The sequence below is a fragment of the Sinocyclocheilus anshuiensis genome, unplaced genomic scaffold (assembly GCF_001515605.1).
Source record: "Sinocyclocheilus anshuiensis isolate Anshui unplaced genomic scaffold, SAMN03320099.WGS_v1.1 scaffold404, whole genome shotgun sequence".
Taxonomy (NCBI): domain Eukaryota; kingdom Metazoa; phylum Chordata; class Actinopteri; order Cypriniformes; family Cyprinidae; genus Sinocyclocheilus; species Sinocyclocheilus anshuiensis.
Window position 1 is genome coordinate 335,043 of NW_015554088.1, and position 23,818 is coordinate 358,860.

At 38.7% G+C, this 23,818-nt stretch overlaps 1 protein-coding gene and 1 long non-coding RNA gene across 14 annotated transcripts in view; both read left to right on the forward strand.

The window, feature by feature from the left end:
* Positions 1 to 5,880: 5,880 nt before the first annotated feature.
* On the forward strand, positions 5,881 to 10,297 carry LOC107669249 (uncharacterized). The gene is made up of 3 exons (XR_001631961.1): positions 5,881 to 5,946; positions 8,558 to 8,688; positions 9,788 to 10,297. It is a non-coding gene; the product is annotated as an uncharacterized LOC107669249 (long non-coding RNA).
* Positions 10,298 to 13,355: 3,058 nt separating this feature from the next.
* The window catches only part of LOC107669256 (pre-B-cell leukemia transcription factor 3), a 95,548-nt gene continuing 85,085 nt past the window's right edge, over positions 13,356 to 23,818 (forward strand). For 7 of the 13 annotated variants that reach the window (XM_016461428.1, XM_016461429.1, XM_016461431.1 and 4 more), the window contains exons 1-2: positions 13,356 to 14,148; positions 14,852 to 14,925. In XM_016461428.1, the coding sequence (XP_016316914.1) occupies positions 13,952 to 14,148; positions 14,852 to 14,925 (271 nt within the window). In that variant the 5' untranslated portion in view covers positions 13,356 to 13,951. Of the gene's footprint in view, positions 14,149 to 14,845; positions 14,926 to 23,818 lie in introns of all 13 variants that reach the window. The other 6 variants (XM_016461426.1, XM_016461432.1, XM_016461430.1 and 3 more) reach the window with 1 other exon arrangement.

The following is a 23,818-nucleotide window of genomic DNA, read 5'->3' on the forward strand; positions in this document are numbered from 1 at the left end:
TTGGAGTGTATTTTACAAGATACTATCTCAGTCTTCCTACTTCAAAATTCCATATTTCATTCAATATGATATTTTCCAATTCTCTGTAATTGTTTGTGAAATTTACTAGCAATTTTTGAGTGAGAAGTATAATAATAATAATAATAATAATAATAATAATAATAATAATAATAATAATGAAGTTGACAATTATTTCTTATCAATTAACAATTAACAATTAAAAATCTTATTAGTATTATTATGACTACTGTTGTTGTTTAATATGCATATTATAGTCTATGTGGCTTCATTAAAGGAAAACAAACTTCACCTTCTGTTTCCAAGAAAACACATTTATTGCTATTCATCTTATTGTGTCTGAAAAAAAAGAGCAAAGTTACAGCTATCCATTTTTAAAAAGGATTTGAGTATTAAATGAGAAAATGGGGTGGTGAATGTTAGATTAGACTGGGTTTACTCATTAAACCAGAGGGAGTGTTAATGACTTCAGCAGTGCTGAAACGGCACATTCATGAGAGATGAACAGGCAATAGCACTGCATTATGTACCGCTCCGCTCACAAAGTTAACATTCAAGTTTAAACGTGCTGTCGTAGTCTCTGTTCCTTCACTTTTTTGTAAAAGTCAAGTCAAGTCAAGTCACCTTTATTTATATAGCGCTTTTAACAATACAGATTGTGTCAAAGCAACTGAACAGCATTAATTAGGAAAATAGTGTCAATAATGCAAAATGACAATAGTAAACACAAATTTTTCAGTTAAAGACAGTTCATCATTGAATTCAGTGATGTCAACATCCAGCTCAGTTTAAATAGTATCTTTGCAATCAAGTCAACGGTATCGCTGGAAATGAAGCGATTGAAGCGAGTAAAAATAGCCCTAAAAAGACCCTCAGATATATAGTACAGAAAAAGCCAAGAAATTACACTCAGCACCCATTACCTTATTGCTCTGTTATCAACACATTTGATTAAATGCATGAGAAGCTCAAGTTAGCATTACTTGTATTACCAAACCATAGGGTGATTTTAGGAATGCTCCTCTCAAACATTTTTTAGTGTAATGCAACTTATTTGAATGTAAAATTATTCATTGCTTAGAGAAAGTAACATACATTAGTCAAACATCAATCCATCATTTAAAATTATAAATAAAAATGGCGTAAAAAATCTATAATGATATTAAATACATAAAAAAAATTCTATCAAATTAAAAGAATGCCTTTATGGATTGATCAAACCTCTAGATTCATTCAGTGATTTTTCCCCCTTTTAAAAGTGAGATTTTAACGCCCCTCATCTTCCACCCACTCCCCACTGGACCCTCCAATGATTGACAGCTTGACTTAATTACTATGTTTTACAGAGGCATTCACCAGAAAGCAGCAGACCTTTGCAATCCACAGTTTTTACCTCATTCACAAAACAGCGGAAAAAAGGCCTGATGTTATTAATCAAGCTAAAAAAAAGTTTTGTTTTTTTTTGCTGGAGTGGAAATTTCCTTAATGATAAAGATGGTGGAAATTATGCATCATTCTTAAAAACGCCCCAATTTCTCTATGTAAAAAATATGTATTGCAATTGGCTTTTTAATTAATCTTTGTTCGAAATGTGCCGCATGAACATGTTTTCTTTTTTTTGTGAGCAATCTGTTTCCCTCCATCTCAAGGTTGCTTGACTTTAAACTGGTGCACAGGAAAGACTTATGGGTGTATGTGCGAACCCTTTCATAAGTCTCCAGGCTTTTCTTGGTAGACTCTAATTAGCAAAGGGCAAGAAGCCTTCTGATCACTTTTTCACCACAGACTACATTAAAACAATGGCAAAGAGTGATACATACTGCAGGTGCTGACTCATTCTGTATAGGTAATTTTTAAATCCAATATTTTAGCATTTTTTGTAATGCTATAAATTTGTTCAAACACTGTTGTCACATCTGAAAGGATGACATTTACCTCTACTTGTTTTTGTGAAGAAACCTTTCCAGTGTATAATCTTAATCACTTCAACTTTAGACAGCCTCTCAATTACAAGTGATGCGGACAGCAGAAACAAAGACAAACTCTTTCAACTCTTATCAAGTGTTGATAAGCAGCTTTTGTGTTGCTCTCGTGGACTTCCACACATTGTGTCTGTACCTGTCGCTCCTTCCTTCAGACGCTTCAAGTCTTTGAGCCTTTGCAAACGGACATACAAAGCTCTGCTCGTGATACAGAGAGCTGAGTGATCACAGGATGTTGTCGCACATTAAACAAGTCCTCCTGTCTGTGGTGGGCTTTTGAAAAGAACACTCTGTCATCTGTATCTGACAGGAGAGATGAGCAAGTTCACTAGCAGAGATAGCTGAGATATCCGCTGCTCACTTAGCGTGGAAACACACCACACAGCGGCACTACAGAGTGTGTAGTCTGGTGAGGAGACAGATTGTAATGGAATCTGCTAAGAACCAACATGACATGACTGCTGGTCTACTTTTCTAATTCAAAACTTTTTCCATACAGAATCAACTTTTAGACTGTGACAATTAAAGTCTCTCAACACTTTGCTCTGAAATCATATGGGCATTTATGAGATGTAAATAAGTGTTTTATGCAAATATATGCTTTGAAAATGTTAAAGCTATGAAAACACTCAGATTTGCTGGGAGTAGGTGTGCCAAGGAGAGACTAAAATTACATTTTAAAAAATGTAAATGTAAGAATGCGAGACTAAAATAAAGCACAATCTAGTTCAGCGGTAAAAACAAACAAAATTATAGCATTCAAAATATACTCAATAAAGATTTTCGCAGCAATGACACAGAAGAAAGAGTCTTGGTTCCTCTCACTGAGAACCTGTCAGTGAAAGGTTCACAAAAAAATCATTCCATTCTTCACTCTTAAAGAACCTCTAACATCCACTTTTCCGATGCACAAGGAATTTTATTAAGTAAAAAGGTTCTTTATATTATTAAGATGTTCTTCACACAAAGAAAAAATGGTTCTTTTAAGAACTGTTCTCTGAAAGGTTCTTTGGGGAACCAAAAAATGATTCTTCTATGGCTTTGCTGTGAAAATCCCCTTTTTGGAATCAAGAGTGTTGGTCTGCAACTTTTTCTTCTTCAAATAACCTTTTGCGTTATGATCTTAAAGATTCTTCATGGAACCATACATTCCAACAAAGAACCTTTATTTGTAAGTGTGTTGGTTGAATCTAAAACAGAGAATTGTATGCAAAACCATCCACAATCTGCAAGTCGTCTCCCATCAGCAGCAGGATTATGCACATTAGGCTGATTAATGGCGTCCGCCACCAGATTACTTGATTTGATAAGCAGTACAACCCATCACGAACATAATACATCACAAATTGTTTTGTCAACAATTTATGGTACTATTTATCAAATGACCATCGCCACTCGCTGAGTAATAGTGTCATATCTGACATAATGTCAATAGAGAAGTTGAGCTAAGGGCAGCCAGGCTGCTGTGATTTAGACACACTGTGTGCTGACCTGCGTCTATGTTTAATTCATAGCAGATGAGCAGAAATAGATGGATTACTGTTCCTAGATCTGTGTTAAAGCAGAAATGGGTAGGAGTGGCTAGTTTGGTATGCCAGTCACATACCTGGTCCTGATATAGTGTTAATATCTGTGAATGCGCTGCTCTGCTTAGAGTAAGCGGATGCTTCAAACAAAGAATTTGCAAATGTATTGTTTCCTGTATCATATACCTGTCATGACAATTTTTTAAAATGTATATATGTGTGTGTATATATATATATGCATTTTTTAAAAGCAAAAATCATGATTACGACGAGGGACTTACAAAAAGCAGAAATGTTAAACTTTTAATTTTATAAAAGGAGTTAATCTAATTAATTTTTCTGTTTTATTTGGGATGTAAAAAAGCTGTTAAACAATAATTTGTATTGTCATTTTAAGGTTTGGGGGTTTATGGTGTTGTTTTGTCATGGCAATGAAGTTATAAAATTGTAACAAAAAGGATTTTGTTCCACACTAAATTAATTTCAACATGTATACTGTTAATGTATTGTGGCTATACCATTGAAACAGTGAGTATTTTAACGTTTAAGTGCCTCACTGTATCCTTGATTCATGCTTTTTTTTTTAAAGAAAAGCAGGTAAGTGGAAATGTATTATTTGTGGTAATCAGTATTATGCTACAAATGCTGTTGATTGAGCTTAACTTGTACTGAACCTGGAATATTTTCTTTCTGAAACACCACTACTTGATAAATTTGTGCACATAAATGGTGGTGATGACTTGACTTTTTCTAGGTCAAATAAAAGCTCCTTATATGATAAGACTTGGCATATTGTACCAAAAATCAATAGCAAGTAGGAATAGGAGATATTCAGGCTGTCTGTACTAACATTCCCAAATCAAGCACAGTAAAAGAAAAAAGAAGAAGAAAAAAAGTACCTCATTTATTGTATCAAAACAGTTTTTCGCTTCACAGTGCAAAAGGAAAGAAAAGCAATCTGAAATCCCACCTCTTCACATAATCATTCTAGTCATCATCGTGATGGTCAACAATTTCTGGCTGCTTGTTTTATGATGTTGTCAAAACAGGCCTGCACACCTTCATAATTTGACAAGCTTTCCGGATAGCGTGCCCTTGGAATGAAGGCCGTGGTCCAAGCCGTTATCAAGGGGATCAATGCTGCTCCTGAGATTGGGCTGCGAGTGGCAAATAAATTCCACAGCAAAAACATCAGTTCCACAGGTATGAACAAAAAGAGGTGAGCCAGCGCTGGCTGGTATATATGGCTCTCGTCCAAAGCACCACTGGCTCATCTTAAAGGTTACAGTGACTAGCCTGTGCACTAGTGTTAACAGAGCTTTCCCTCTCTGGGTTTATGGTCTGTGTAATAATTTTAAGCAAAGTGAAGTGTGTGTTTCCACAGGAGATGTTGGAGGAACAGCTGCGGGCCAGGGAGGAGGACAAGTGGAGAATGATTGATCACTGGGAGCGAAGAAGCTGTGTACCGCTCACCTTCCCCCTGCGAGGCTCCACGCCTGCCCCTGATCCCTTACATCTGCCTGCCCTTAGCAGAGCTGGAGGAAGAGGCCCGGCTGGATCTACTCACATGTCTCTGTACTCTGGAATAGGAGAGACTCTGAAAACACGGGCCAAACCTTAAACTGGGATGCCATTGCTTTCATTATATGTGTGAAGGAAATGTTGCTTATGACTCTTTTTTTTCAGTTACTTTAGGGAAATGTGTGATAGGAGACCTAAAACAGTGTAAAAGACACATTTGTTCGTTGTTGAAGTTAGCTGATTTTGCACAATGATAGCACTGCATTGGAAAGTTCAAATGAAATGAATAAAAACTTTTATTTGATTTCTCATGTAAAATGTATGCATAAAAATGTATGCATACAAAAATTTAATCTGTGATATTTACTTCAAAAACCAGTAGCTGCTTAAAAATATATATTATAGCCTAAAATACTAGATATTAGTAGAATACATTTGCACACCAATACTTTTTTTCTGACTCTTTCTGTATGTTACATTATTACACCAATAGGTGGTGACAAGTTATTGCCTTTTTGAGTGAATCAATGAATCACTCACTCAAACAATTCGTTTAGAATCAGCAATTCAGGAACGAAACAAGTATAAGTGAGTCATTGAACCATTCACTGTAACGATTCACTCAAAATCAAACTGATTTATTCAGAATCGAAACAAATAACCGCGTTTAAGAGTGAGGCATTGAAACATTTACTTTACAGATTAGTTTAAAATACTAACAAAGACTTTGATACTAAGCCATTTAGGAACGATACACGCGAGTGTATTTGTGTGTGAATCCTGGAATCATTCCCTCAAATGATTCGTTTTCAAAACAATGATTCATGTTGTTGATCGGTGATGCAGCGTTTGATTCTGTTTTGGCTTCGTTTGGAAGTAACTGGCAATATGTCTAAAATGTAAGTTACTCAATATTAACTTCTTGTTTATTGCACGGTGGTGTAAAATCAATATCTTAATCGCTTAATTATATTTTAAATGAATTTTAATCAGCTGTCAAACACCGTATATTCTGTAAACCAATACATTAAAGGCTATCCACTCAATGGAAAAAAAGCACGCTAAGGTTTTTATCAGGCTCTCTTCGATGATTTAAGAAATGTTAAAGATCTTTTTTTACTACCTGAGGGGCCTATTTCTTTTTAACGGGACATTGTTACTAACCTGTCAAAACGAAGCGATACTTTATAAAAAACATTCATTTGATATTTGATTGAAATACACCATTACGGTTTCATTAGCTCATCGATTTCGCAGTAATCTCATATCAGAGACCATCAAGCAAGTTACATGCAATAACCTGGGGCTAAATGTTAAAATATGATCCAGACTAGCTAATGACCCTATTACAATCGACCCAGGAAGCTGAGAAAGAGAATCTCCAGGTTCTGCGGTGCCTCATGCAGGCTGCCCTCTGCTGTATCATCATCCTTACTATAAGACTATTACAAACCGGCACGTAATTCATCCAACCAGCACAACCAATAATGTAGCAAATTAAAAAGGGAAGATGGAAGGGGAAAAGCCCTCCATGTCTCCCATATTTTTTTTTCTTTTCCTCTCATTGTCTGCCTCTCTTTTCTTCAGCTCTATGATGTAAGAGGTGAATGTCCACCACTAACGACCTATTAAATCAGGCCTCATTCCCTCAATTTCTTCGCCCAACAGGCACCAGACCAAAACGTCTGTAGAGACCGACGGTCAGAGAGAGACAGCAGAAGCAAGACAGGCAGACAGACAGATAGGGAGTGAGAAGGGACGAACTGGAACCGCCCAATCAAAAATTATTGCAGCTCCATGAATGTGTCCTGTAAATGTTGGCATGCTAATTGTGCATTTATAACATTTTTTAATGGTTTGTTAATTGACCTCCCACTCTATGATTGCACTTGAAATTAGGTAATGACTGTGGGGGAGAGTTAACAACATGCCCTGGCAGAAACAATATTTCCCTCTTATTTATCAACCTGACCTGGGAGAGAGACAGAGCAGCTTTGATTGAATGAGGAGGATGCCTGCTGGGTGAAGAAGTTAAGCTATAGGGACGAATATAGACCAGAACTGTAAAAATAGAATTAATGCTTTAATTTTCTTTCACCGTTAAAAAAAATATAATAAGACATAATTATGAAAATTGCATTCAGTTGGATAACAATTTTGCCTTTTTAAACATAAAAATAAATTGGAAAAGCAAAGTAGTCACGATCTAAACTATACTTAAGACACCACAGTGTAAAAGACTAGTAAAAAAACAATTTAACTTTTTTTTTTCTAAATCCTAATATTAGGATTATTAATTAAAAACAGATTCACTAACCAGCATTAGAGAAACTACTTTGAAACTGTATAGCACAAGTTAAAAGCTGATCATATTTATAAGGAACACAATTTCTTATAATTAAAGGAACAGATTTTCAAACATATTAGAACCGTTTATTTTTCTTCAGAATATTGTTGTTTTAAAAATTAGCTACATTGCTAGCTACTAACGGCAACTAAGTGCAAACTAAAATTTCATCTTTTTAATAAATACCACTGTATAAATGTGTGTGTGTGTGTGTGTGTGTGTGTGTGTGTGTGTGTGTGTGTGTGTGTGTGTGTGTGTGTGATTATTACAGTTAAATACAATAAATAAAACTAGAAATGCTTCAAGTTCTACAACAAAGTCAGAAACATAGTAATTTTAGTGAATGTTTAACTTAATATATTGATATAAAAAGTGAAGATGAAGTATTCCACAGAGAGGTTTCTACATAGGGATGAATCAAATAAATCTGCAAATTGTTTATTTGAACTTCTTGATTTCTTGAACCAGTCTTCCCAGTTCTACTGTGCATATGAAAGAAAGCACAGTGTAGGAGTGTGTTTTATTATTCGCTACACAGTAAAGCTGTGTGTTGAATAAAAGTGACCTAAATGGGGAAGTCGTGGCCTAATGGTTAGAGAGTCGGACTTGTAACCCACAGGTTGCGGGTTCGAGTTTCGTACCGGCAGGGATTGTAGGTGGGGGGAGTGAATGTACAGCTCTCTCTTCCACCTTCAATACCACGACTGAGGTGCCCTTGAGCAAGGCACCGAACCCCCAACTGCTCCCCGGGCGCCGCAGCATAAATGGTGCCCACTGCTCCGGGTGTGTGTTTACGGTGTGTGTGTGTTCACTGCTGTGTGTGTGCACTTTGGATGGGTTAAGTGCAGAGCACTAATTCCAAGTATGGGTCACCATACTTGGCCACATGTCACATGTCATGTCACTTAAATAGTAATCTTAAAAAGGAGCCTAGGTAACACTACTGAAATTACTACTTTCACTACTTCTATTTATTTACTGTCCAAGACTGGCCTTCTTAAACATAAAGTATGTCTGACGGTAACATTGACGTATGACCTGCATGCAGTGAATATCGGGAAATGAATAAACAAACACATAAACTAGATAAGAGACTGGTGCTAACATGGTTAGTAACGTCTCTGGCACTGTCTGTTCAAGTCATTTCCTCCAATCTTCCTCAGCAACAGGACATGACTTGGCGACATATAGACGAGAGACTATTAAGTTGCTAGACTACTTGTGCTGTAACCTGGGCAATGAGACAGAAAGCAGCGCTCAGCAGTTCAGCTGGAATCTTAAAGACACTGCAAAGGTATGTTTGTGTTTATTAGGCTATTTGATGATAAAATAAAATAAAGAAAATAAGTCCCACCATTTAAACATCAAAATGTATCAATAAGGTTGGTGCTCAAACCATTTATTTGCATAACTTTTCAATACTATTAACATCTTTCCATCAAGGCTGATATCTGACCTGAATAGAGAGCGAAATGACTTGGGAGGCACTTTTAGGCAACACATTCGTAACTTACTCCACTGGAACTCCACTCCACCTCTCACTAAACAAGCCACTCTATCAGTAAATGCTAATCTCCTAATTAACAAGCTAATTAGGTAATTATGGCTTTGCAGAAGGATGCCTAAATGAATTATGACAACACAGTCACTGCTTTCTGAGACACCTGTGGGCCCCTTTTTGGCTGTCACAAAAAAAAAAAAGTAAGGTGACAGCCTGTTCAGTTTTCAAAAACTTAATTCTCCTGAAAATGATGTGTATGTTATGAGACAGGGGCTATTTGTTTTGAGACTGTCAATTAAACCTGTCAGATAAGAACGATTTTGTGACTAATTAGCACCCCTATATGCATAAATAAGCGATAAATAATTGAGTGCTTTTAAATATTAAAGAGATAAAAGGGAGCTATGTACAGTAGTATTGTGCTGGCAATACTAAAAAATAAAATAAAAAAAATAAACACAAATTTACATCATTAACACTATTTTCTTTAGATATGCTATCGTGGATTTTTTTTCCTTTTGCTATTGGAGCAAATGGGAATGCAAAAATTAGTAGTAAGAGTAACCACTTGGGGTGAAAAAATAGTATGCGTAGGACCAAAAAAAAACCTGGTGTGCTCATTAGTGAAAATAATCCTGAACGGTGGGCTTCTGTCCAAGAGCAATAATATCAACTGTTACCACTGACAACAGCGAGGTTACAGTGGCCATATTTGGGAGAAACTTCGGCTGATATTTTCAAGATGCTCAGTCTATAGGCATACTGCACTTTAAGCCGGTTGAAGGAAGTGGGCAGTAAACATCCAATAATAGAAATTGTGTTTATGTCATTATGTAAGCATGGCATCATGACCACAATAAACTGAAGTGTCTTTTTTCCCTCCCACCAAAAGATTTGCTGCCATACTTGGGGAAAATGAATTATGTTGACATATGGCTGAAAACAATGGTGGAAAGGCAAGCAACGTAAGGTAATGAAGAATCATACGGTGTTGTGGAGGAGAAGATCTGGAGCTGTTCCTTTGAGCCCTCTATGACAGGTATACAGAGCCACCTGCCAGCACAGTATTTCAGTGATAAATGCAGTGGGTCTGGGACTTCCATTCACTAAACTCGGGAGTGTGCTGGGCTGATACTTCAAGGTCAAGTGAATATGAAAGAGCCAAACCACACAGCTTGCTAAAAAGAGCGAGAGAGTGAGCGCCTCTTATCTGCTTCTTAACTTTGACAACTTCTAAATGTTATGTTGCTTAAATTCATGTGACGTGCTTATAATATTGGATGTTTGTGATTTTAAAAATTCATAATCTGTCAGCCGCACATGCTGTATTCAATCTAGTTCCTTTACACACTGATAACAAAAATGACAACGACTATATAAAAATGAAGGCGAAACTCTACTCTCTCTCTCTCTCTCTCTCTCACACACACACACACACACACACACACACTTAGACGCAGCCAAAACAATTGAATTACAGGGCTTGTGGCATGTTGTCTTAATCTGTGATATGTGTGAAATGGTTAATTAAAGGTGAGCTCATTATTCTTGCTCAGGATCCAGTAACTGTGTTAACATGATCCATGACTAATATATCAACCACTTATTGCACCCGAAGAATTTAATCAATTGCTCTGAACACCAATTCATACACAAGAGTTGAAGTAAATATGCCACTATAAATTCTACAGTTTGATCTGTATTGTTCAGGAGGATTGATGTTTAAATCAAAAGCCAACGGTTGTATTAAATATGGTGCTTATATCAAACTATTACAGAACAAAGTTATGGTATTTAGACAGTATTATAGTAGTATAGGTATTTAGGACAATATAGCCATTATTGTCAGTCTGACATAGCCTAAATACACATTTAATTACTAGACACAATGAAGGATGTGACTCAAATGTTGCTATAATATTTCTGTGTTTATCTCTTACAAATTGAAGTAGCTTAGAATTTTAAGAATTTGATTTCAAACATGTATGAAAACATTTTTTATAAAAAATCCAAAGAAATTCTAAACAAATACAATAAACATAAGCTAAAAACATAGTGTGTGTGTGTGTGTGTGTGTGCATAACCATATTTTTGGGACCAATTATATATATATATATATATATATAATTATACATATAATTAGAAAATATATATAATTATATGTTAAGATGACTAAACGTCTGTTACATTCACTTAATTTACAAGTTTACGCAGTAAATAAACAATATCCACTGTCCTTTTTTAATAAATGAAAATTATCTCAATCCGTGTTACAGCATTCTGTGATCTCCCCTACATCAAAACCATGTCTACATACATGTTTTAAAAACATACTCTCTGGCATAAAAAAATCAAATAAAATCAAATAAATAAATGCTATTTTGAATATCATGAAGCTCTTGAAGCTCCAAGCTTGCTGACAGATCCTTCTGTGCTTTTCACATTGTTTATCCTCAACTGGCTCATCCCAGAGGAAGTTTTGATTTTCTGCGTATCTGATTATTCACTCTTTAATTAGCCTGAGTTAATTTCCCGTGTTGAGTGTGTCAGTGATGGAGGCAGTCCACAGGGCCTTCAGTCAGTTCATGCACTATGGATCGGACTTTCTGGTGCCAGCTTTCACAAATTCTCAGCGTAGCATCACATGTTGGTGCCTTTGGAAGGGTGTCTGATTGACTTTCTTACTGTGCAAAAATTAACAGCTCTGTTTCCTCGGTATGTGTCTCTGATTCTTGGTAATTAGTCCCATCACATCAGTGGCTGTCATGTCACAAGTGCAGCCCTGCCAAAATGCATTACCTCAGCCATGGCACCAGAGGATTTCATAATGAATATTAACCTGTAGGTACACACAGTATCTTGTGGCAAAGTGCGACTTTTTTCTTTTCACTCACAAATAAAATGAAATCAGCTCATTTGTACCTACTGTAATGATACAATTAGCACAATAAATAGTGTCTGAATGCTTTTGACCAGTATAAATATAGATTATTACTTGCTTACATGCTTATAATAGATGAAATTAAAAATAAAATAATTGAATGCATCAATGCAATGAAGTAGAAAATAAAAAAGTTGAAGTTTATCTTTAAGATGTGAACTTTAATAAAATGAACTAGGCAATGAAACAATCAAAAATAGTGTTTGTAGTAAAATATACACATAATCAAATAATACAACTCTGTATTGTGGAGTTAGCACATATATATTTCCTTTGTATTCGTTTTTGGTCTGTGATGAGCTATTATTTACCTCAGCACAAGAACAAAAAAAGAAATAAAAAAAAATAAAACGACATAGGTTTATGACTTTGAACAAAAGACACGTATTTTAAATCGCAACAAGGCCAGCTTAAATGAAATGTAGTGATTTGGAATCGGAAACAGTGGTTTGGCGGGAAAAACACAGTGGGTTTAGGAAGGCGTATGTAACAAGCGAGGCAACTGGAGGAAGGCGCAGATATGTTTCAGTGTGTCTCTTTGCTTCAAGCCCACCGAGCAGTCTGCTACCATAGCAACTGCCGAGGAGCGCTGCGCAGCGCCGCCTGCTTTTGCAGTAGATGTCACCCGTGGCAACGGCCAATCAGAAGTTGATATCTCTCTGTACAACCGTAGGAAAGGTAGTGAGCTCTGAAGGCGGGCGTTCTTGCTCAGAGGGAGCCACCCATTGATCCTTGGGTCCGTCACTCAAACACGGACTGTTCGCTGATTGGTTCGATGCGTCTATTTCCAATATTATAAACATGTCCTTTGCTTTCCTGCCAAGCAAGGCTTGTTGAAGGCGACCGTACTATGGTGTAAGGAAGCGAGGGGGCCCGTGCAATTCATTATTAGTTTAAATCAGACAATATAAAACTCCTACCTTTTGTTTGTTTTATTGGAAATGGTTATAATGTAACGGCATCTCAATGCACGGGCGCGCTTTTAAATGAGGCACGCGTAAGTGGAGACTTAAACGCTGTTGATTTGATGCTTTGGTCTCATCATTATCATCACCAGCAGTATCATTAGTAGCTAACTGGCGTTTTGTTTTCGGAGGCTTCGGCGAGAAGCGACAAGAATCTAAGACCCCTCCTCTGCAGGGCGGAGCGTGCATTTTGATGTCGATTTTGTATCTTTTTTTCTTCTCTGACACGTCTGCACTGAGTGAATGGCATTGGCACATTGTCAATCGCTCACTACCGCTGCCATCAAACAACATAAAGCACACACAGCCCGCGCGCTCGACTCATAAATTTCCGCCAGCAGATATTTTTGCGCATCGCTTTATTGCGCGTGATTAATTTTTTTCCGCCAGTTTTTCTGTTTTGCCTACTGAAAGTGAGAACTTGTTTTATACGTTTTTATATTTTTTTCCTACAATCTGTATAGCTCTGGTCGCCGGTGCTGATGGTTTAATTGATTTCACTCGGCTTCTTTCATTTTCGTATATTTTATTTTTGGAAAATCTTTTCGAAGGCAATATTTTTTTCCAATTTTTCATCACTCAATGTGCTTATTTTTAATTACATAATCATTAATTTAGTTGAATTGTTACTTTCCATCGGAGGCATGGGATGTTTTGCTTGCAACTCTTTGTAATACTACGGGATTTGTCCAAGTTTTCCAGAAGTGCACAGGGCGAAATTATCCTAAGAAGCCCGCACATAAGAATTCCAGACATCTGCAAAGGACCCCAGCTCTTCAAAGAAAAAGACAAATTGGCATGAAGATTCGGACAGGATTGAACGGGCAACCACTGTCCCCTGAACGCTGAAGTTTACTTAAATAATAGGCAAGAAATATTGCGAATTTTTCTCCAATGGACATTCATACAGGAGGATCAAAGACGATTTAAATATTTTCCATAAAGTGATTCCTGAGACATCAATTCCACTATATTTCATCCAGCGATTTATTGTATTTTGCGTTGCTTCACGGTCAATATTTTGTGCAAGATAGCGACCCGTTAACCGCCGCACATGAAATAATCAAGTTGTTTTTGCATGTGCATTATCCGACTTTATTTCACCCGTCAGTGACTGAGCACGAGCGCATTGATTGTGTTGCGGCGGACTATGGACGAGCAAGCCCGGATCATGCAGGCTCTCGGCGGTGTCAGCCTGGCCGGTCACTCGGTACAGGGAGGCATGGCTCTGCCGCCTCCACACGGACACGACGGAACCGATGGGGATGGAAGAAAACAAGACATCGGTGACATTCTGCATCAGATTATGACCATCACCGACCAAAGCCTGGACGAGGCGCAAGCAAAGTTGGTGCATTTTTTTAATCTAAACGTTAATATTGTTTTGTTCAGAAAGTCTTTGTATTAATTCTTTCTCGTTTTATTTTTTTAAAATAGCGTATAGTGCTTCTATTCACACGTTACAACATCCAACTTTTATTTTACAGTACTGTCCACACATTGAGACTCTTGTCACAACAGTAATTTTTCACAAATGTTAATATAGTAATACCTTGAGAGTCACGTTTGCATTGAAATCCAGGTGGACGTATCACAGGTTAAAATCACCATTATGATGTATCAAGTTCTAAAGTTTAGACAAAATATCACAGTTACTTGTAGCTGATATTAAAAATAGCCTCTGACTTTTACATTGAGAATGATACACAGGTAAAGTATTCAACACATGTGGGCATCTCATTAAAAGTTCCTCACACTTTTCTACTTCTAAACTCAAGAAGGCCCTGATACTTTTACAGCCCTTAGCAACTACACAACTTTTTTTTTGTTGACAATCAATATAAATATTTGGTACTAATTTTACGTAGCTTTGTTTTGAACTTGAACTGTGATGTGTAAAGCCAGCTTTGCCTATGCGTTTATCACTCTCAATTTAATGCAGTTTAAGGTTACATTTAAACTTGAGACTTGATGAAAGTTTCAATGCGACAGAATTATGAGTTTTAAGTGACTATATATCAATCTCGTCTCTTGCTCCCAAATGGCACAGGAAACATGGGCTCAACTGTCACAGAATGAAGCCAGCTCTCTTCAGTGTCCTCTGCGAGATCAAAGAGAAAACAGGTAAGATACCCGAACGAAAAGGCAAAATTACGCACAGACATATCAAGAAGAAAAAAAGCAACAATACAGTGCCACTAATCCTTCAGACACCGCCATCTTTACTGTTTTTTTTATTTGGTCGTCAGCGGAGTCCAGTTGTACCAAGCCAAATCCAGCATCCACATTCCTGTTTCTCATTTCTGAAAACGAATAAATGTCATAATTGGATTTCTAAGAATAAGAGTGTGCAACGATGAGCCCCTCCCTCCTCTTTGCGTTGCATCGTGAGGCTGAACTGAGTGCCTTCTTCTGGGGGCATATGAGAGAGGCACGCCGGCAGATCCCTTGTTTACAGTGCGCTATTCTCACACCGTCCATTTAATCTTTCAAGACCCACACTTGGTGAATTGTTAGGCAATTATGCAACTTCGGGATACTGTGCATTTGTCATTGAGGATATGTTTTGTGCGGGGTTGGTGCTGTGTATCAGGCTTGTTTTGTTTAATGCGAGCCCAGTGAGCGTTGACGCGTGTTCCTGGTTCGGAGCGCGGTCCAATTCCTGCGCTCCTCTGCCTAATTATGCGACCAATTTACTGGATAATTATTGGCAGTATCGGCGGTCCTGCAGTTAATTATTGCCCCCATTTTATTATGAAAGACGCCAGCGCTGTGAAGGTTACATCGTTCTCCGACACGTGCAAAGACGCTTGGCGTTATGGCATCGTTGAATTTTGTTGTTGTTGTGTTAAAACGGACTTGTTATGGTCACGAATTATCAATGCCATTTATTATTAGTTTGATGTGAGCCTAACTTGTAAAAAATATTTAGATCACATAGTACACATGGACAAATATTTAAATCCTAATAATCTTATAATAATGTATGCAATTTATACTAAATAGTATGCGTGTTTAAAGCTTAATCTGGATTTCTTTATCAGTAATTAAATGCAAATTGTCATGAACTGTAAGTTGTCAGTTTTGCACCACTTACAAATTAAAGCTGTAACTAAACTTGATTTAATTGTTAGTTATTATTATTATTTTATTTTACAGTGTATGACTTTACTGACCACTGACGGAGACCTTTCAGAAGTGTTTATATGTGTGTGTATATATATATATATATATATATATATTTCAGTATTTAACTAAAGTAAAACATTGATCCTGAATGGCAACCATACTTTAACCTTTAGGGATTTTTTATAAATTAATTGTTGTGGCAGAAGCACGAACGCACGTTATCGTGCAAAATGTTTACTTCCATGTGGCTCGTGTGTGACACCACTCATCTTAGTTGTAATTAGAAGTGTGTTATAGAAGTGGGAGAAAAATATTTTTGAGTGCATATGGATGTCTTTAACAAACAGAAATATTCTATCTCCACGTTTTCTTACACTCAAGCACCTCTGAAACAGTGTGTCGCGCGTCAATCCAGCACGTGCGTTACCAAGGCTAAACCGCCTGCCCCAATGACACGGAACATTAGCATATGTCACTGTCTCACAAAAGACAGTTTTTTTCTTTGAGGGAGAAATCAGTACCCGTTGAAACAGAATCAGTTCAGTACGTCCAGTAGCTTAGTGGATATAATTTAATGTGCAGTTTTTCCTTTATGCTGCGACGGTTAACAAACGCGCGTGATGTGCGCAAAGGCGCGCGCGTTGTGCAATCATGCAGGGCACAGGCATAAAGAGAGAATGACCACATAACAAAATATGCAGAATCCAGAGAGACCCTAAGATAAGGGGCATTTACCAGGAATGTGCAGTATCTTATGAGTAAATTGTGTGTTACTGTATGTATAGGTGTACTCATGCAATGTTTTTCTTTCCAAATTCTTTTCTTTCCCAATTCCAAATTCAAATTTTCTTTTTATTCTTGTGTTTTAACAATTATCCATTATTTACTTACATATACAGTTATATGCAAACACATTTCTAGCATTATTTATGAGGAGCTTTTCCATTTAATTTTACATTGTACAAGTATTTTGATTATTTTAAACCCACCACCAGCTGTTGACAGTGCTTCCATGTGCACCTATCATGTTACGTTTAATACAGCTATGTCCCTTATTACATTATAGCTCTAATTAAATATGCATAAAGAGTAGAGTCCCTAAGTATGCTAATTATTTAAATGAGCTTGTTTACTAGCTCAGTTGCTGTAATCTCAGTTAATCCCTTTGACGCTGCCTGTTTGAATGGTTTCTTTTTCAACTCCTTCTTAACGCATCCGGACTAATTTCTTAACAAGTTTCATTCTGCTAATTTGTTTATTAACTCACAAAGTGAACACAAGCATGATATTTTCCTGTTCCGTACATGTATGTACGCTTTTTATTCTTTCCTGCTCTGTGAAATAAGACATAAAAAAAAGGTTTTCATAATATCACAATAGCAGAATTTTTAAATTGTTAAATAATTTTAAAAATAGACTAGTGAAGACGTACTTGTACTTAAATTTACCTGCTATAGTGTGCAGGTTTTGAGAGATGAGGAAAGCTGTCGGCTTTTTTTTTTCTCCACAGGCCCGTTGAAGGATATTGTCTCATCAGAGTGATAAGAGAGACTTCCACTGATAAGCATGCTACTACTGCTACTGCTTGTTGTTGTTTTTTTTTTTTCAGCGAAACACATCTTCTGGAGGCTTTTTTCTCCTTTAACGCACCACACACATACCTAGTGAACACCTAGTGTCAGAGCAGTATGTACTTTTCGCTTATCGTACTCAACAGATGCGTCGAAGGAATGAGTAGTTCAGGGGTTTTCGTCAGGGTTTGGTGCTGTTGCAGAGCAGAGCAAATCTGTGAAATTGAAAAACTACAATGTGATTAAGTTCCTGAAAGTTATCGGACAATTTGTGAATATTTAATGCAGTCTCTGCAACTTGTTGTAGATGTTCTGAATTTATGACTGCTGTGGAGATTTAATTTATGTTTGTCTTTAACCAGATAATTTTTTATTATAGATTAAAAAAAAAAGTTGCATCATAACTCAAATTTAGTCGTTATTATTTTTTGCAATTAATAGTTTTCATCGTTGAGCTTAGTGTGTGATATTGATATTGTACAGTTTGTGCCATGCAGTCACTGCTAAATGTATCTCTTTATACAATAAGAGAAAATGCTAACAACTGCCAGTGCTGATGTATGAATAAGTTCCAATCGGAGAGATTTCTTGGCCTTGTATTTGTGAATCGCAGCAGAGAACAGAGCTTTGAAAAGATGAAACATTCATTGTTGCTTTTGGATCTGATGCAAAGGGGGCTTAAAGGCGAAAAAGGGTAAATCAAACCTGAAGTGTTTGTACTGTAACTATGTAAACAGTGAGAAGGAAAAGCTGTGTATGTACATCTGTTTGTAGAGCGAGCGAACAGAGATGATGTGTGTGACTGTTCGTGATGCATGAGTGTGTTAAGAGTGTGTACCTTTGCCTTGACTATGAGAATGTCAGGGATGTACGCATTTACACCCCTAAACTGTCTGAGTGGAAGGCCTCTAGATCTTTCTTATCGCTCATTGCGAAGGTTGTGAATGACAACCGTCGTGTTGACGAGTACAAAAACGTTAATTGTAAGATTAACCACAGATTACCGCAAATTCAAAGTCTTGTCGGGCTGAGTTGTTTTTGGGATCCCTGGGGCACTGCGGAGAATCAGCATGAAGAAATTTCTTTCTTTTTCTTTTTCAAAGAGTGGCTGGGCTAGATGATTTGAGAGAGAGAGAGAGGGTGGGTGGAGGAGGAGAGGAGAGAGATACATACATGGCGGATAAATGGATAGAAGCGTTTTGCAATGCAAAGCTGTCTGTAGTGTTGGGGAGCTTTCTTGGCACTCCACTAACTGCTACTGGAGGCCCTGAGTAGATTTCCCCATTGCTAATGCCCTAGAAGTATTAATTCACTTTGATATGCTAATTAGAGGGCATTATGCAAGAAATGAGATTAAGTGGCAGCGTGAAGTCATTTGCCTGTCAGTAAATTGAGTGTTTTTAGCAGGAGGGGTTTGTTTTTTTTCTTCCCTTTCACTTTCTCTCGCTTTTGCATTTAAATGAATCAAATGAAGGGAATGTGGCAGAATGCTTGAAAATATTTTTTTTGTTAGCATATGCTGTTTTTTCCAATTTTGCTTTCTCAGTCTCTCCGTCTCTCCTTTTTTTCAGGTATCTGTTTTTCTGAGGAAGTTTGTGGTCTTTGTGAGGTGGCTATTTTTTCAAGTTTTTCTGCTTAATCATTTTAAACACCATTATACAATGCCATTCGCTTCCGCACCTGCTAACATTTTTTTGGGGGGCGAGGGGGGTGGTAATGAACAAATCCAATTATTTTACTTTAATTTCTTTGGTGCCGTTAACATATAATGTGTCTGATCCGGGCTGTAGCGATGGAGAAATCCCAGCAGGAAGGGTGAAAGAAGCCTTAACGTGTGGAGAATAAACTTGTCTAGTTTGTTTCGAGAGGGAATACAGAAGTGCAGTGGTGAAATGAGGAAGACCTCTGCTGGGTTGACTGTGTGCTAATCAGACAGTGTTTGCGCGTGTGCTCGGGTTGTTTGCTTTCTCTCCGCCGGTAGAGAGCAGGGCTGGCGGCAGCAGTGGCAGATGCAGCGGGAGCAGCGAGGAATAACAAAGGTGAAAGATTACCTCCATATGGAATTTCTGACCAGGAAAGAGAGAAAGAAGGCAGGGGGGGTTAGGTGTGCTCCGAAGCAACACTCCTTTCTGAAGTGAGGTTTAATCAATACAGAGCGATTACAGAAAACTATTACAGGGCCAAAATCATAGGCTCCTCTTTCTCTCTCGGTTTCTCTCTGCCTGCCTATTGACTTGTTGTTTTTCTGACCTTTGACTCATCAAGTTCAGAAACGGGAGGTCTGGAGGAGAGACTGCAGGAAGCCGGCAGTGTGGCCCCCGCTGCGCTGTTCCCCTCACACACACACACACACACACACACACACACACGTACACTATTTTTCAGTGAGGGTCTGTGTGTTGTTATTTGTGCATCCGCGGCAAGACCCTTCTTTGTGCACTCTGAACCGGCTGAATTAATTTGTAGGCACTGTCGTAATTAACCACATACGAGGCCGACTAAAAGCATTACCTTGAAAAAATGGAATTCAAGGATTTCGAGAGTAAGCTATTTCTTAAACCCTCGGGGACCATTCATTTTGAGGCGCCCCGACAAAGCGGTAATGAGTCAACTAAATCTACCCTGAAGTTAATTTGACATCTGCTGGGTTATTGTTGTTATTACTTGAATTGTTATTGTTATATATTTTTTGCTATTTATTTTCTATTTTTTAAATAATAGGGCGTAACATAATCTAAAAGTGATATTTTCAGTATCAATTGATTGGATTATTATGAATGTGATGGTTTATTTTAATACTCCATAATTACAGATTATTAATTAATGAGAGAACATACTCATTAATTGTTTGCTAATTACGAAATAACAAAGGAGCACTTAACCATGAAACTATGAAAAATTGACTCCGGCTCATGATCCATATTTGTGTAAGTGGGAAGCCGTGCGTCTCAGTCTCTTTATGACATCATCATGAACCCAGTCGTTACAATCCAAAGTAAATATTAGTGAGTGTCACCCTCCTCACTCGCCTTTAGTTACAATAGCACAACCTCTTTTTTCCCCCCAAATGCCTGAGTAAATGTATGCAGCCTGCAATAGAAAGCCATTCAGCAGAGGAGACAATTGACTTTGGGCTGCTTTTTGTTCACGTCTGCCCCAGCGATGCGTCTGCAGTGACAAGATAGTGTAAGGCAGAATGGCTTCTGCTCAGCAGGGCACCTGGACTCCTGAATGCCGTGGCCTCTCTTTCTCTCTTTATCTCTCTGTCCTTTTCTCTCTTTCTCTGTTTCTTTCCATTACACGACTTGATGTTTGAAATCGAGGAAGAGTGACTGCTATCTTCCTTACAGTGCCATAAAACCCTTTGCTTTCCGCTGGTAGAGGGTGGATATTGAAAAGAAAGAGCAGATGAAGGAATTAACAAAAGAAAAAGCGAGGGTACGGATGGTTGTCAGGCTTCAGAGAGGTAAAAAGAATGCAAAAAAAAAAAAAAAGCAGAGGAGAAAATCTGTAATCGCAAGCTTTCACGTGCTTGGAGCATTTGTCTTTTTTCGAAGAAATGTTCCCACTCTGTGCCTTGTCAGACATATTTTTACATATATGAGGCTAATCTACTTCTTGTTGCATATGGCAAAGGCTTTTACAGCACAAATAACACACCTATGCACAAATGCACTTACATTCACATCAGAATGATTTCTCACTGTACAGCTTCAAATCTTTGACTGAGATTTTGTGAAAAAAGAAAAGATCCATAGTTTATTTTTTTGTACATTTTTTTGTTTGTTTATGCTTCCTTTAACATTAGCTATGCAAATAAGCCTTTTATGGTCCAAAATGTTGGCAGGTTTGTTATGAAATGTCTCGATTGTACATTTAGCAATGGCAGAGGTGGTGAATTGTTGGAATGGCTCAGGCTTGTTTTTGTTTTTTTAATGAAAACAGGAAATGAAAACAGGACATGTTGCAGGTCAGATTCAAACCTGTTTTTCCCACATGAGCACCAAGGCTCAGTGTGTCTAGAATTACAGCTAACATTTAGATTTTTCAGTGATCATAAGTCCTTTTCAATAAAAGGTATAGTGTCTTAATAGAAATTTTGACTTTATTAAGCCACTGCAGTGTTTCTCTATATGTGGTCTGTGCATTAGAGAGAATGTACACCTCCCTGGAATATGTATAGCTGTTAGTGATATTGTCTTTTATTTGCTTCTCTTATTCATAAATTGCCTCTTGATTCCTCAACACACACACACACACACACACACACACACACACACACACACACATTTGACCAACCCCTTCTCAGTTCTATCAAGATGAGCTCATGTTTAATTTAATTATCTCTGACTACAGATTGCTCCTGTAGCCCGTCTATGAGGAAGTTGACATTAAATTGTTTAAAAAGATATTTTTAAACTCCTGGCCAATCAGAGCAAGATTTCCACAACCACTTTTATCGTTTTATTAACGTTTTATTTTGTCTTTAAAAAAATCACTAAATCAGTATGCAATATGTTTTGTTTTTCTCCTTGATTCTTGACCTACACTTTAACCCGTGTCACATACATGCTCTTTATATATATATGCACACATGTATTCCTGAGATTCGGTGACTGGCGCAAACCTCTGATGAATCTATCATCACCTTTGAATTGTCATCTATCCTTTGCGGTTTAACTAAATTGTGCTCTGTATTGAAACATTAAATTTTCATTTAATAGGGCGTAAAAGCTGTGAAACACTCATCCACCCACAGCAGTGTTTGTGTCGCATACGGAGCAAACTGAGGCGATCAGCAATGCTAACGTTGGCCAAACGTTCTGGATGTGATATTTGTGCAACTCAATTCATACAGTGCTTTCTAACACGGGTCCCATTTGTTATTGACACAAGGTTCATGGGCTGTTATATGCAGTTCCCTTTCAGTCGGTCACTCTCGACGTCACGTCGGCTGACTGACGAATTGGGATCTCGCTTAGAGAGACCAATCTACTTCGAGTGTAAACTAAACGAGCCAATGCACATTGGCATGCGATTATTGCATCCAGCTGCCGCTGATCACAGCGTGAGTATAAGTAGGCAGCAGATGCAGCGCATATTCAGCTTTTCGCTTTGGAGCCGAGCGATCACATCGTTCTGCTCCTGACTACTCTACTGAGAGAAGAAGACTGAATGAGTTCAGCGTGCTCTTGGAGAGCTCTTCGTGTTGGCGGTACGGCGCTTCAGCGGTGGTGGTTTCCCGTGTTGAGTGGGTTGCACACATCAGGCTGCACTACCCCCTGTTTGTGTTGCAGGTGATCATCTCCCCTGTGCGCCTCAGCACGCTAAAATAGCTTCTTCCCTAAAAGAGCAATTTCGGGTGCGTCTTTTTAAAGACGACGTTGCGTGGCAAACTTGACGTTACGTCTTTGTAAAGACGATGTGGGTCTTGCTATAGACAACGTATCACCCGGCCATTTCTGGATGCGGTCGTTACCTGGCGCTGGGTGATGGTCTCTACAAGGCGCGTACCAGCCGTATCCTTTGGCGCTCCTCCCGACGACCGGATGTAAGGCACTGAGGGACCTGCACGAGGGTGGTCACGACTCAGAAGTTCTCAAAGAACTCCGCACCGCTATGGACCTCGCGCCACGAGCGACGAAGGTCACTGCGCAGTCTCTGGGTCGTGCGATGTCCACTATGGTGGTTCAGAAGTGCAAAAAGGGTCTGTGTCTGGTCGATATGAGGGATGCCGACAAAATTCGGTTCCTTAATGCCCCTGTGTCCCAGACCGGCCTCTTCGGCGATGCGGTTGAGAGCCTGGCCCAGCAGCTCTCAGCTGTACAGAAGCAGAATGAGGGCCCCCTGCGTCCGCCCCCCGCTCCCGTGCCGCATACGCGGACCACGCTCATCCTCCTCCTTCGCCAGCTGGCAGCAGCGGGCGGTTCGAGAGAGTCAACGAAGGCCCTACTCACGCACCCTCTGCCAACCTGTGGAACCAGGTAAGCGTTGCACCGCACACTCAGACCCTTCTTCGGTCCGCTCACAAGCCGCCCGAGTTGGGTCCCTGCGTTCCACTTCGCTGCCCCACTGCGGGTATGGCAGTGGCTCCACTGGTCCCGCTTGGACGGTATCTGGGTGCCTGGCTAGAGCTACTCAGCCCGTCTCGCTGGTTTCTGCGGTCCATCAGCCTCGGCTATGCGATTCAGTTCGCCCGGAGTCCCCCCAAGTTCAGTGGCATCCGCTTCACAACAGTGAAGGCGGCCGATGGTCCTGTCTTGCGGGCGGAGGTCGCAGTCCTACTGGCGAAGGATGCGATAGAGCCGGTCCCTCCA